This window comes from Bos indicus x Bos taurus, chromosome 9 (genome assembly GCF_003369695.1).
Source record: "Bos indicus x Bos taurus breed Angus x Brahman F1 hybrid chromosome 9, Bos_hybrid_MaternalHap_v2.0, whole genome shotgun sequence".
Lineage (NCBI taxonomy): Eukaryota > Metazoa > Chordata > Mammalia > Artiodactyla > Bovidae > Bos > Bos indicus x Bos taurus.
This window is the reverse complement of record NC_040084.1, coordinates 14,973,929-14,985,974: the sequence shown is the minus strand read 5'-3', so window position 1 is coordinate 14,985,974 and position 12,046 is coordinate 14,973,929. Positions and strand designations below refer to the sequence as shown.

At 40.7% G+C, this 12,046-nt stretch overlaps 1 protein-coding gene across 1 annotated transcript in view; it reads left to right on the top strand.

Moving 5' to 3' along the window:
* TMEM30A (transmembrane protein 30A) overlaps positions 1-12,046 on the top strand; it is a 46,609-nt gene that overhangs the window by 20,206 nt on the left and 14,357 nt on the right. The window contains 2 exon segments of the mRNA XM_027550952.1: positions 5,519-5,626; positions 10,886-10,993. Of these exon segments, the coding sequence (XP_027406753.1) occupies positions 5,519-5,626; positions 10,886-10,993 (216 nt within the window).

Here is a 12,046-nt window from a genome sequence, read left to right as displayed (position 1 = left end):
ACTTTTATTCCATGTAATCAGCCCCCCGAATCTCTTCTGTTTCCAGCATCACCTTTAAAGTCTTCTAAATACCATTTTAATGAGATAGGTGAGACTCAAAGTATGATTCATCCTGAGGCAAAATTTCTCTCCAGCTGTGAACCTGTGAAACCAGATGTGCTTCCAAATACCATGAAGTAACAGACATAGCTGCTGCTGCTGCTACGTCGCTTCAGTCGTGTCCGACTCTGTGTGACCCCATAGATGGCAGCCCACCAGGCTCCCCTGTCCCTGGGATTCTCCAGGCAAGAACACTGGAGTGGGTTGCCATTTCCTTCTCCAATGCATGAAAGTGAAAAGTGAAAGTGAAGTCACTCAGTCATGTCTGACCCTTAGTGACCCCATGGACTGCAGCCCACCAGGCTCCTCCGTCCATGGGATTTTCCAGGCAAGAGTACTGGAGTGGGGTGCCATTGCCTTCTCCAGAAACAGATAATAGCACAGACACTCAAATTTGAAAGGGGGGAATAAAATGAAAAGGGTGATGAGTTCCAAGCGGATCTCCAAAACTTAGCAAGACAAATATCATCAGATCTTAAGGCTTGAGAAGCCTCTTAAGGCTTGTTAAACCTCTTTGGTTTAACACTCTGCCTTTGGGACCCACTAGGGTAGAAATCCTGCTTCAAAGCTCTGGGTTGCTGCCAGCCGGTCTGTTGAATTCCTTCTCCAGTATGAGATGAGGATGTAGCCCTGATGGTCTTAGAAGTCATCTCAGGGATCATTCTTCTCTTCTTTTGGAGAATCAGTAGCACATCACGTAGAGAATGGCTCTGTGGGCCAGTCCTGTAGGATCTGAGCAGTTCCTCAGCTTGCCTTCCTTCTGCTCCTCCTCTCTCCCCTTCAGTTCACACGGCAGTGTTTCTGCTAGAATGGCCGATTACGTCCATGGTTCTCATGCTCACTCACCTCTTTACTGAATGGTGTTCAGCTTAGTATTACCTTAGTTGTACCCTTAGTATTCTTTTCAGAGCATGCTTTCTGATTTTTTGTGGTATGGATAGGTTTGAGAATTTTTCCAGATCTTAAGTTTTGGTCCCTTTTTGCTTAACATTTTTTCTTAGTCCATTCTCTTTTCTCCCATCTTACTATTAATAAGCAGTCAGGTGGAACCAAGCCATTCTTTGAACACTTTAATTCTTTAAATATCCAGCTTCATCCTTCCACAAGTGCTACATTCCACAAAACACTGGATCACAGTTTAGTCAAATTCTCTGCGCTTTATTGACAAGGATCATCTTTTTTTCATTGTCCAATGATGTCCATTTCTAAGACTTCACCAGAGCTGTCTTTTACCATCCATGTTTCTACCAGTATTCTAATCATGTTTATTTATTAGCTCTCTAAGGAGATGGAAGCTTTCTTTTTAACTCTCGTCATTTCTTTCTAAGATCTCACCAGAATCACCTTTAATATTTATATTTCTAGCATGCATCTCAAATCTCCAGCCTATACCCATTTCCCAGTTCCAAAGCTACTTCTGTCTTTTTGAATATTTGCTGAAGCAACACCTCACTTCTCAGTATAAAGTCTGTCTTAGCGTAAGCTGCTATTTTAAAAAATGTATAGACCAGATAGCTTAAATAACACATTTATTTCATACTGTCTTGGAGGATTGGAAGTCAGACCAAGGTGCTGGCAGATTCAGTGTCTTCAGATTCTTCACCCTGAAGAGAGTGAAGAAAGACCCTCCTCCTCCTGATTTGTAGATGGCTGCCTTCTTACTTTATCCTCCCATAGCAGAGAGAGAAAGAGATTGAGAGAGAGAGCGTGCATGCAGTGTACACAGAGGCAAGCACTCTGCTCTATTTTTTTCCATCTCAGAAGGATTCTCATTCCATCGTGGAGGCCCTACCTTCATGACCTCATCTAAACTGAATCCAGTGTTCCCACCTCCAAGTTGTATTGGAAATTAGGGCTTCAACATATAAATTTTGGCTGATTCAAACATTTAGTCCATAATTTACAGATGGCAAGTAAACATGTGAAAGATGCTTGACAGTATCATTCAGTTCAGTTCAGTTCAGTCGCTCAGTCGTGTCCGACTCTTTGCAACCCCATGAATCACAGCATGCCAGGCCTCCCTGTCCATCACCAGCTCCCGGAGTTCACTCACATTCAGTCTATCGAGTCAGTGATGCCATCCAGCCATCTCATCCTCTGTCGTCCCCTTCTCCTCCTGCCCCCAATCCCTCCCAGCATCAGAGTCTTTTCCAATGAGTCAACTCTTCGCATGAGGTGGCCAAAGTACTGGAGTTTCAGCTTTAGCATCATTCCTTCCAAAGAAATCCCAGGGCTGATCTCCTTCAGAATGGACTGGTTGAATCTCCTTGCAGTCCAAGGGACTCTGAAGAGTCTTCTCCAACACCACAGTTCAAAAGCATCAATTCTTCGGCACTCAGCCTTCTTCACAGTCCAACTCTCACATCCATACATGACCGCGGGAAAAACCATAGCCTTGACTAGACGGACCTTTGTTGGCAAAGTAATGTCTCTGCTTTTGAATATGCTATCTAGGTTGGTCGTAACTTTCCTTCCAAGGAGTAAACATCTTTTAATTTCATGGCTGCAGTCAACCATCTGCAGTGATTTAGGAAACTGCAAATTAAAACAATGAGATACCACTGCACACCTGTTAAAATGGTGAAAACCCAGAACATCAACAGCATCACATGCTGGTGAGGATGTGGTGCAAAAGGAAGTCATTTATTGCTGGTGGGAGTGCAAAATGGTACAGCCACTTTGGAAGACAGCTTGGCAGTCTCTTACAAAACTAAACATAGTCTTACAACGCAATCCAGCATTTTTACTCCTTGTTATTTATGTAAATAGGCTGAAAATTTACATTCACACGAAAACCTGCACATGGATGTTTATAGCAGTTTTACTTGTAATTGCCAAAACTTAGAAACAATCAAGATGTCTTCTGTGGTACACCAAGAAAATAGAATAATCTTTGATGCTGAAAAGAAATGTGCTATCAAGCCATGGAAAGACAGAGAAATCTTAAATGCATATTACTAAGTGAATGAGATAAATCCAAAAAGGCTACATGCTATATGATTTCAAATTATGTGCCATTCTGGAAGAGGCAAAACTATGGAGACAGTAAAAAGATCCATGGTTGTCAGGGGTACGGGTGAGGGAAGAATGAATAGGTAGAGTGCAGAGAGTTTTTAAGGTGTGAAACTATTCAGTATGATACTGTGATGGTGTATGTATGTCATTACGCACTTGTAAAAGCCATGGAATGTGCAACACCAGGAGTGACTCTTTTAAGGTGAACCATTGCCTTTGGGTGATAATGATGTAAGATTACAGGTCATCATTTGTAACAAGTACATTTCTCTGGTGAGGGATATTGATAATCAGGGAGATTGTGTCTGTGTAGGTCCAGGGAGTACATGGGAACTCTGTAGTTTGAACTCAGTTTGCTGTGAACTTCAAACCACTCTAGAAAATAAATTCATATAATGGAAAAAATTTTCTCATTTTAGCTGTTAGGTCAGGTCTTCTGACATCTGCTGGTGTATTGCAGTTCAGTTGTGACACTGACCACCTGCGTTTGTGTCAGAGTCCACGGGTGGAAGGGCTTGGTCTCCAGCAATACATCTGAGTACCACTCATACACCAGCTGCAAGTCAGGCTCCCGGGCAACCCATACTTAAGGCCAACTGGCTACAAATACGGGAGTTCCGAGTTCCCCTTGCCTAGACCTCCCTCACTTCACACGCCGGGTGCAAGTTCAGACATCTCCAGGCCGCCTGAACTTCTCACCAACTGCTTATAAATGTGGGAGGTTCCTGTAACTTCTCTCAGGTTTCCCAAGTTGTTGCAATAACTCAGAACTCAGGGAAGTGCTAGACTTATAATTATACTTTTATTTAAAATCATATAAATCAGGATCAGCTAAACAAAGAGACATTTGGTGAGGTCTTGAATGCAGAGCTTCATGCACTCCTCCTCCCTGAGAATCGGGGCTTGTCAATGGGCTGACCAACCCAAAGCTCACCTGTGCTTTGGTGGCCAGTGTTTTTATTGGGATTCCATGATGAAGGCATGATGGATTAAACACTGGTGGCTCAGTTGGTAAAGAATCTTCCTGCAGTGCAGGAAACCCGGGTTCAATTCCTGGGTCAGGAACATCAGCTGGAGAAGGGAATGGCAACCCATTCCAATATTCTTGCCTGGAGAATTCCATGGACAAAGGAGTCTGGTGGGCTACAGTCCATAGGATTGCAAAGAGTTGAACACGACTGAGCGGCTAACACATGATTGAACTAAACCTCCAGCCTTCTCCCTCTTTCCAGAGTGTGGACTGGGCCAAAGTCCCTAGTCACATCTGGTCTTTCTGGTGACCAGCCCCCTACCTGTCCCATTGCCTTAGCACAAACTCGTGTGAATTAAGGGGCTTATCAAAAACAGACTCTGATCAGCATGGAAATTTTAAAGGACAAAATCACTGCAGATGGTGACTGCAGCCATGAAATTAAAAGCCGCTTACTCCTTGGAAGGAAAGTTATGACCAACCTAGATAGCATATTCAAAAGCAGAGACATTACTTTGCCAACAAAGGTCCATCTGGTCAAGGCTATGGTTTTTCCTGTGGTCATGTATGGATGTGAGAGTTGGACTGTGAAGAAAGCTGAATGCCGAAGAATTGATGCTTTTGAACTGTGGTGTTGGAGAAGACTCTTGAGAGTCCCTTGGACTGCAAGGAGATCCAACCAGTCCATTCTGAAGGAGATCAGCCCTGGGATTTCTTTGGAAGGAATGATGCTAAAGCTGAAACTCCCGTACTTTGGCCACTTCATGCGAAGAGTTGACTCATTGGAAAAGACTCTGATGCTGGGAGGGATTGGGGGCAGGAGGAGAAGGGGACGACAGAGGATGAGATGGCTGGATGGCATCACAGACTCGATGGACGTGAGTCTGGGTGAACTCCAGGAGTTGGTGATGGACAGGGAGGCCTGGTGTGCTTCGATTCATGGGGTTGCAAAGAGTTGGACACGATTGAGTGACTGAACTGAACTGAACTGAACCAGGAACCCAGGACAGAGATAAAGCAGATTCTTAATTATCCAACACCAGGTTTTAAAAGTGGTAGCCCTTGAGAAACCTGATAGTTTTTTGTTTGCTTTATTTAATTTGAAAATATGCCATGGAAAGCTGAAATGACAGAAAAGTTGTTTAGACTTTATAGCTATTTAAAAGTTAATACATCATGCAGTTTGAATTTTGTATTTATGATTTTTGCATAAATGTGTTTCTTTGTGAAAAAGGAGAGATGAGCCAGTAGGATAACATAGGACCCTTTCCAGTTTTTACAGGCTCACACTGTCTAATAGATGACCTTATAAAAAGATCTTTTTCTGGACTGTGGTTGTTCTCTCAGACTCATTTTTCCATCTGATAGCAGATTATTTCAGAGTGTATTCACTTTCTCCAAGGAAGTATACTTAGTTATATTTTTCTCTTGCAGATCGATTATACCGGAACAGATCCTTCCAGTCCCTGTAATAAATGTTTGTCTCCGAATGTTACACCTTGTGTTTGTACCATTAACTTCACACTGGAACAGTCATTTGAGGTCTGTATTCTAAGTAATGTCTTAGAAAACCCATGCTTTAAAAAATATTGATATTAATTTTTTTTTACTAGTTATATTCTTGTTGAGATGTAGCTTTAATTTATTGAGAGTCAGTACACTTTTGAGGAAGATTATTTTGTTTAGTTAGCAAATTATGCTGTCTGATTATTAAATGCATTAATAGTTTATTCTAGTTAGTACTTTATAAGCAAAATTTGAAACCTGTTTCTGGAAAATTTTATAACTGTACAAATCACTTTTGTATCAATCTACATATGTTTGTATTTAAAAAATTATTGCTCAAACTGTTTTGACTACTTTTAATACCAACAGTTTTTACTTTAGAAAATACTAATTCACACATTTAATTGCATCATTTTTTAATCAGATCTGATGCTTTAACCCTTAACATAAGTGCAAACACTTAGTAAACCTTATTGACAAGCAGTTAGAAAACTCTCCACAAGGTATGAGGTATGTGTGTGTGTGTGTGTGTGTGCACGCACACGTGTGGTCTGCGTGCCTTTTGCATTCACACTTAGCTGTCATTCTTGGAAACTGAGCCAGATGGTGAAGGACACACAGATTGAGAGTAGTCATGGCTAGACGAATTTATGCTCTCCTTTACCTGGAAATTGAAATTTAAAAAGTATTGTTTTATTCTTCAGGGAGCAAAACTACTTTAATACAGGCCAATTTTTTGGACTTTTGTAGCTATGCTTTAGATTTTCTTAAAGGTACTGAAGACTTTTGAAGTCCCTGGTAGATGGTTGCCATCTAGTGGTTATGGATGCTCTTGCACCGAGATAATGGACAATAAAGCTCTCTTTTTAAAAATTATAAAAATTATTAGGGAGAAGACAGGAATTTAATTATTTTGTTTTAGCAGAAGTAGCATTAATGTGTGGATGTGACTGGTGATAGTAGCAAGGTCCAATGCTGTAAAGAGCAATATTGCATAGGAACGTGGAATGTCAGGTCCATGAATCAAGGCAAATTGAAAGTGGTCAAACAAGTCGACATTCTAGGAATCAGCGAACTGAAATGGACTGGAATGGGTGAATTTAACTCAGATGACCATTATATCTACTACTGCGGGCAGGAATCCCTCAGAAGAAATGGAGTGGCCATCATGGTCAACAGAAGAGTCCGAAATGCAGTACTTGGATGCAATCTCAAAAACGACAGAATAATCTCTGTTCGTTTCCAAGGCAAACCATTCAATATCACAGTAATCCAAGTCTATGCCCCAACTGGTAATGCTGAAGAAGCTGAAGTTGAACGGTTCTATGAAGACCTACAAGACCTTTTAGAACTAACACCCAAAAAAGATGTCCTTTTCATTATAGGGGACTGGAATGCAAAAGTAGGAAGTCAAGAAACACCTGGAGTAACAGGCAAATTTGGCCTTGGAATACGGAATGAAGCTGGGCAAAGACTAATAGAGTTTTGCCAAGAAAATGCACTGGTCATAACAAACACCCTCTTCCAACAACACAAGAGAAGACTCTATACATGGACATCACCAGATGGTCAACACTGAAATCAGACTGATTATATTCTTTGCAGCCAAAGATGGAAAAGCTCTATACAGTCAACAAAAACAAGATCGGGAGCTGACTGTGGCTCAGACCATGAACTCCTTATTACCAAATTCAGACTTAAATTGAAGAAAGTAGGGAAAACCAGTAGACCATTCAGGTATGACCTAAATCAAATCCCTAGTGATTGTATAGTGGAAGTGAGAAGTAGATTTAAGGGCCTAGATCTGATAGATAGAGTGCCTGATGAACTATGGAATGAGGTTCGTGACATTGTAGAGGAGACAGGGACAAGACCATCCCCATGGAAAAGAAATGCAAAAAAGCAAAATGGCTGTCTGGGGAGACCTTACAAATAGCTGTGAAAAGAAGAGAAGTGAAAAGCAAAGGAGAAAAGGAAAGATATAAACATCTGAATGCAGAGTTCCAAAGAATAGCAAGAAGAGATAAAAAAAGCCTTCTTCAATGATGAATGCAAAGAAATAGAGGAAAACAACAGAATGGGAAAGACTAGGGATCTCTTCAAGAAAATCAGAGATACCAAAGGAACATTTCATGCAAAGATGAGCTCGATAAAGGACAGAAATGGTATGGACCTAATAGAAGCAGAAGATATTAAGAAGAGATGGCAAGAATACACAGAAGAACTGTACAAAAAAGATCTTCACGACCCAGATAATCACAATGGTGTGATCACTGACCTAGAGCCAGACATCCTGGAATGTGAAGTCAAGTGGATCTTAGAAAGCATCACTATGAACAAAGCTAGTGGAGGTGATGGAATTCCAGTTGAGCTATTTCAAATCCTGAAAGATGATGCTGTGAAAGTGCTGCACTCAATATGCCAGCAAATTTGGAAAACTCAGCAGTGGTCACAGGACTGGAAAAGGTGAGTTTTCATTCCAATCCCAAAGAAAGGCAATGCCAAAGAATGCTCAGACTACCGCACAATTGCACTCATCTCACACGCTAGTAAAGTAATGCTCAAAATTCTCCAAGCCAGGCTTCAGCAATATGTGAACCATGAACTTCCTGATGTTCAAGCTGGTTTTAGAAAAGGCAAAGGAACCAGAGATCAAATTGCCAACAGCCACTGGATCATAGAAAAAGCAAGAGAGTTCCAGAAAAACATCTATTTCTGCTTTATTCACTATGCCAAAGCCTTTGACTGTGTGGATCACAATAAACTGTGGAAAATTCTGAAAGAGATGGGAATACCAGACCACCTGATCTGCCTCTTGAGAAATTTGTATGCAAGTCAGGAAGCAACAGTTAGAACTGGACATGGAACAACAGACTGGTTCCAAGTAGGAAAAGGAGTTCATCAAGGCTGTATATTGTCACCCTGTTTATGTAACTTATATGCAGAGTGCACCATGAGAAATGCTAGACTGGAAGAAACACAAACTGGAATCAAGATTGCCGGGAGAAATATCAATAACCTCAGATATGCAGATGACACCACCCTTATGGCAGAAAGTAAAGAGGGAATTCTAAAGCCTCTTGATGAAAGTGAAAGTGGAGAGTGAAAAAGTTGGCTTAAAGCTCAACATTCAGAAAACTAAGATCATGGCATCTGGTCCCATCACTTCATGGGAAATAGATGGGGAAACAGTGGAAGCAGTGTCAGACTTTATTTTTCTGGGCTGCAAAATCACTACAGATGGTGAGTGCAGCCATGAAATTAAAAGATGCTTACTCCTTGGAAGGAAAGTTATGACCAACCTAGATAGCACATTCAAAAGCAGAGACATTACTTTGCCAACAAAGGTCCGTCTAGTCAAGGCTCTGGTTTTTCCTGTGGTCATGTATGGATGTGAGAGTTGGACTGTGAAGAAGGCTGAGTGCCAAAGAATTGATGCTTTTGAACTGTGGTGTTGGAGAAGACTCTTGAGAGTCCCTTGGACTGCAAGGAGATCCAACCAGTCCATTCTGAAGGAGATCAGCCCTGGGATTTCTTTGGAAGGAATGATGCTCAAGTTGAAACTCCAGTACTTTGGCCACCTCATGCGAAGAGTTGACTCATTGGAAAAGACTCTGATGCTGGGAGGGATTGGGGGCAGGAGGAGAAGGGGACGACAGAGGATGAGATGGCTGGATGGCATCACTGACTCAATGGACGAGTCTCAGTGAACTCCAGGAGTTGGTGATGGACAAGGCGGCCTGGCGTGCTGCGATTCATGGGGTTGCAAAGAGTCGGACACGACTGAGCGACTGATCTGATCAGAAAACATCAGAAAAGTTTTATTTTTTTTAATGTGATAGACAAGCTATAAAGATGCATTGCTGCTACTGCTGCTAAGTCGCTTCAGTCGTGTCCAACTCTGTGTGACCCTGTAGACGGCAGCCCGCCAGGCTCCGCTGTCCCTGGGATTCTCCAGGCAAGAATACTGGAGTGGGTTGCCATTTCCTCCTCCAATGCATAAGTGGAAAGTGAAAGTGAAGTCGCTCAGTCATGCAGTCATGTCTGACCCTCAGCGACCCCATGGACTGCAGCCCACCAGGCTCCTCCGTCCATGGGATTTTCCAGGCAAGAGTACTGGAGTTGGGGTGCCTTTGCCTTCTTCAAAGATGCATTAAGTTCTGCTTTTGTCAAAACAGGCAGAATTAAAGACATGGAAGAGACTTACAATGATTTGGAAGCTCTATTAGTGTCCTCTCCCATTCAGAAACACTTAGGGTTTCAGAACTTTTTTCCACAAAGGTGATTGTCCTCAGATTCATTTTTTTGTGGGTTCTGTGTTCTTTCACAAGCCCAAATTTGAATTGGACTAAAACCTTTTCAGAGAACAGAAATCAGCCAACAAAATAAATGAATAAATAAAAAAAAGGTTTATATGTAAATATTTTATTTATATAGACTGAAAAAATTGGCATACTTGACATTCAAAAATCAAGCCTTGAATAAATGATTGTGTATATGAAAACAGCAAATCAGATAAAGCAAAAGTTATTGAAATCCTTTTTCTTTTCTGAATTCCTTTTAATCAAGGATGGATTACAGATTGTAGAAGTAGCAATGAGAAAGGAGAAAATAGCTAATGTTTTTGCCACCTCCAAAATTCTTAGTCATTTAAGATGACTACATGGCATCTTCTAAATAATTATAGTGTATATAGGTTACTCTTCTTTCCTAGGATTTTTCCAAGTTGACTCCATTGCATACATTAAAGTATTTTGCTTGATTATTATAAAATGACTTATCTTTATAATTATAAATTCATTCATTATTAATATTACATAGTATCCTGTTGAAGAATGTACTATGTCCCAATTCAGGTTCAACATTTATTTTGAGCAATAAATGAAAGCTTGACAATTATATCTTTGAAAAGTTGATGCTAGTTGGGTAAAGACCAATCTGAATTACAGAAAAAATTTTTAAAAGTTATTTATAGATTTTAATTGGAAGATAATTACTTTGCAATTTAAAATTGAAAGTAGATCAAACTAGGCTAATAGATTTCATGAGAGCTTTTCTATTTGTTTGTTTTAACGTAAATAGATATCTTTGAGGTCTTTCAGGGTATTTCAGAGTTTACTCTTGGATTTTTTGGAGCATGCTTTCTTTAACTTTATTTCTAGTTCTGGCAGAATTCACCCCAGTACCTGTTTTAAGTTATCAATGTTCTGAACTAGTCCAAATTACATAGTTTTTATGTATGCATGAAACTTTATACTTAATAGTTTTATATGAACATTTTTTCCCTTTCTCTAGGGCAATGTATTTATGTATTATGGACTGTCTAATTTCTATCAAAACCATCGTCGCTATGTGAAATCGCGAGATGATGGTCAGCTAAATGGAGATCCTAGTGCTTTGCTTGTAAGTAAAGTGATAGAACATGAAACTGGTGTTTTAATGACTAAGAACATGTGATAATTGTGTTCTCTCATTTCAGTGAGATCTGGCAATTCTCATTTCAATAAGAAATGATAGATATTAAAATGTTAAATGAAATTAAAATATTGCTTGTCATTTTTCCTTTGTTCAGTGAGTGTTTTAGTTAAAATTTTTTTCTCTGGAATTTGGACAGATTCATGATTTCTTGCAGCCAGAGGATGTGTTACTACCTGCTTGTTTCTCATAGTATCGAGATTTTTGCTTTGTTAACTCCCTGGCCTCAGCTATAAAGAAGCTGCCTGCTAATGCAGGAGACACCCGTTCCACCTCCTGGGTTGGGAAGATCTCCTTGAGAAGGAAATGGCAACCCACTCGAGTATTCTTGCCTGGGAAATCCCATGGGTAGAAGAGTCTTAGTTTAGTTCAGTTGTTCAGTCGTGTCTGACTTTTTGCAACCCAATGGACTGTAACACACCAGGCTTCCCTATCCATCACCAACTCCCAGAGCTTGCTCAAACTCATGTCCATTGAGTCGGTGATGCCATCCAACCACCTCTCCTCTGTCGTCCACATCTCCTCCTGCCCTCAATCTTTCCCAGCATCAGGGTCTTTTCCAGTGAGTCAGTTCTTCCCATCAGGTGGCCAGAATATTGGAGTTTTAGCTTCAGAATCAGCCCTTTCAATGAATACTCAGGACTGATTTCCTTTAGGATGGACTGGTTGGATCTTCTTGCAGTCCAAGGGACTCTCAAGAGTCTTCTCCAACACTGCAGTTCAAAAGCATCAATTTTTGTGCACTCAGCTTTCTTTATATTCCAACTCTCACATGCATACATGACTACTGGAAAAACCGTAGCTTTGACTAGACAGACCTTTGTTGGCAAAGGTAATGTCTCTGCTTTTTAATATGCTGTCTAGGTTAGTCATAGGTTTCCTTCCAAGGAAAGCTCTGCCTTTTAATTTCATGGCTGCAGTCACCATCTGCAATGATTTTGGAGCCCCCAAAATAAAGTCTGTGACTATTTCCATTGTTTC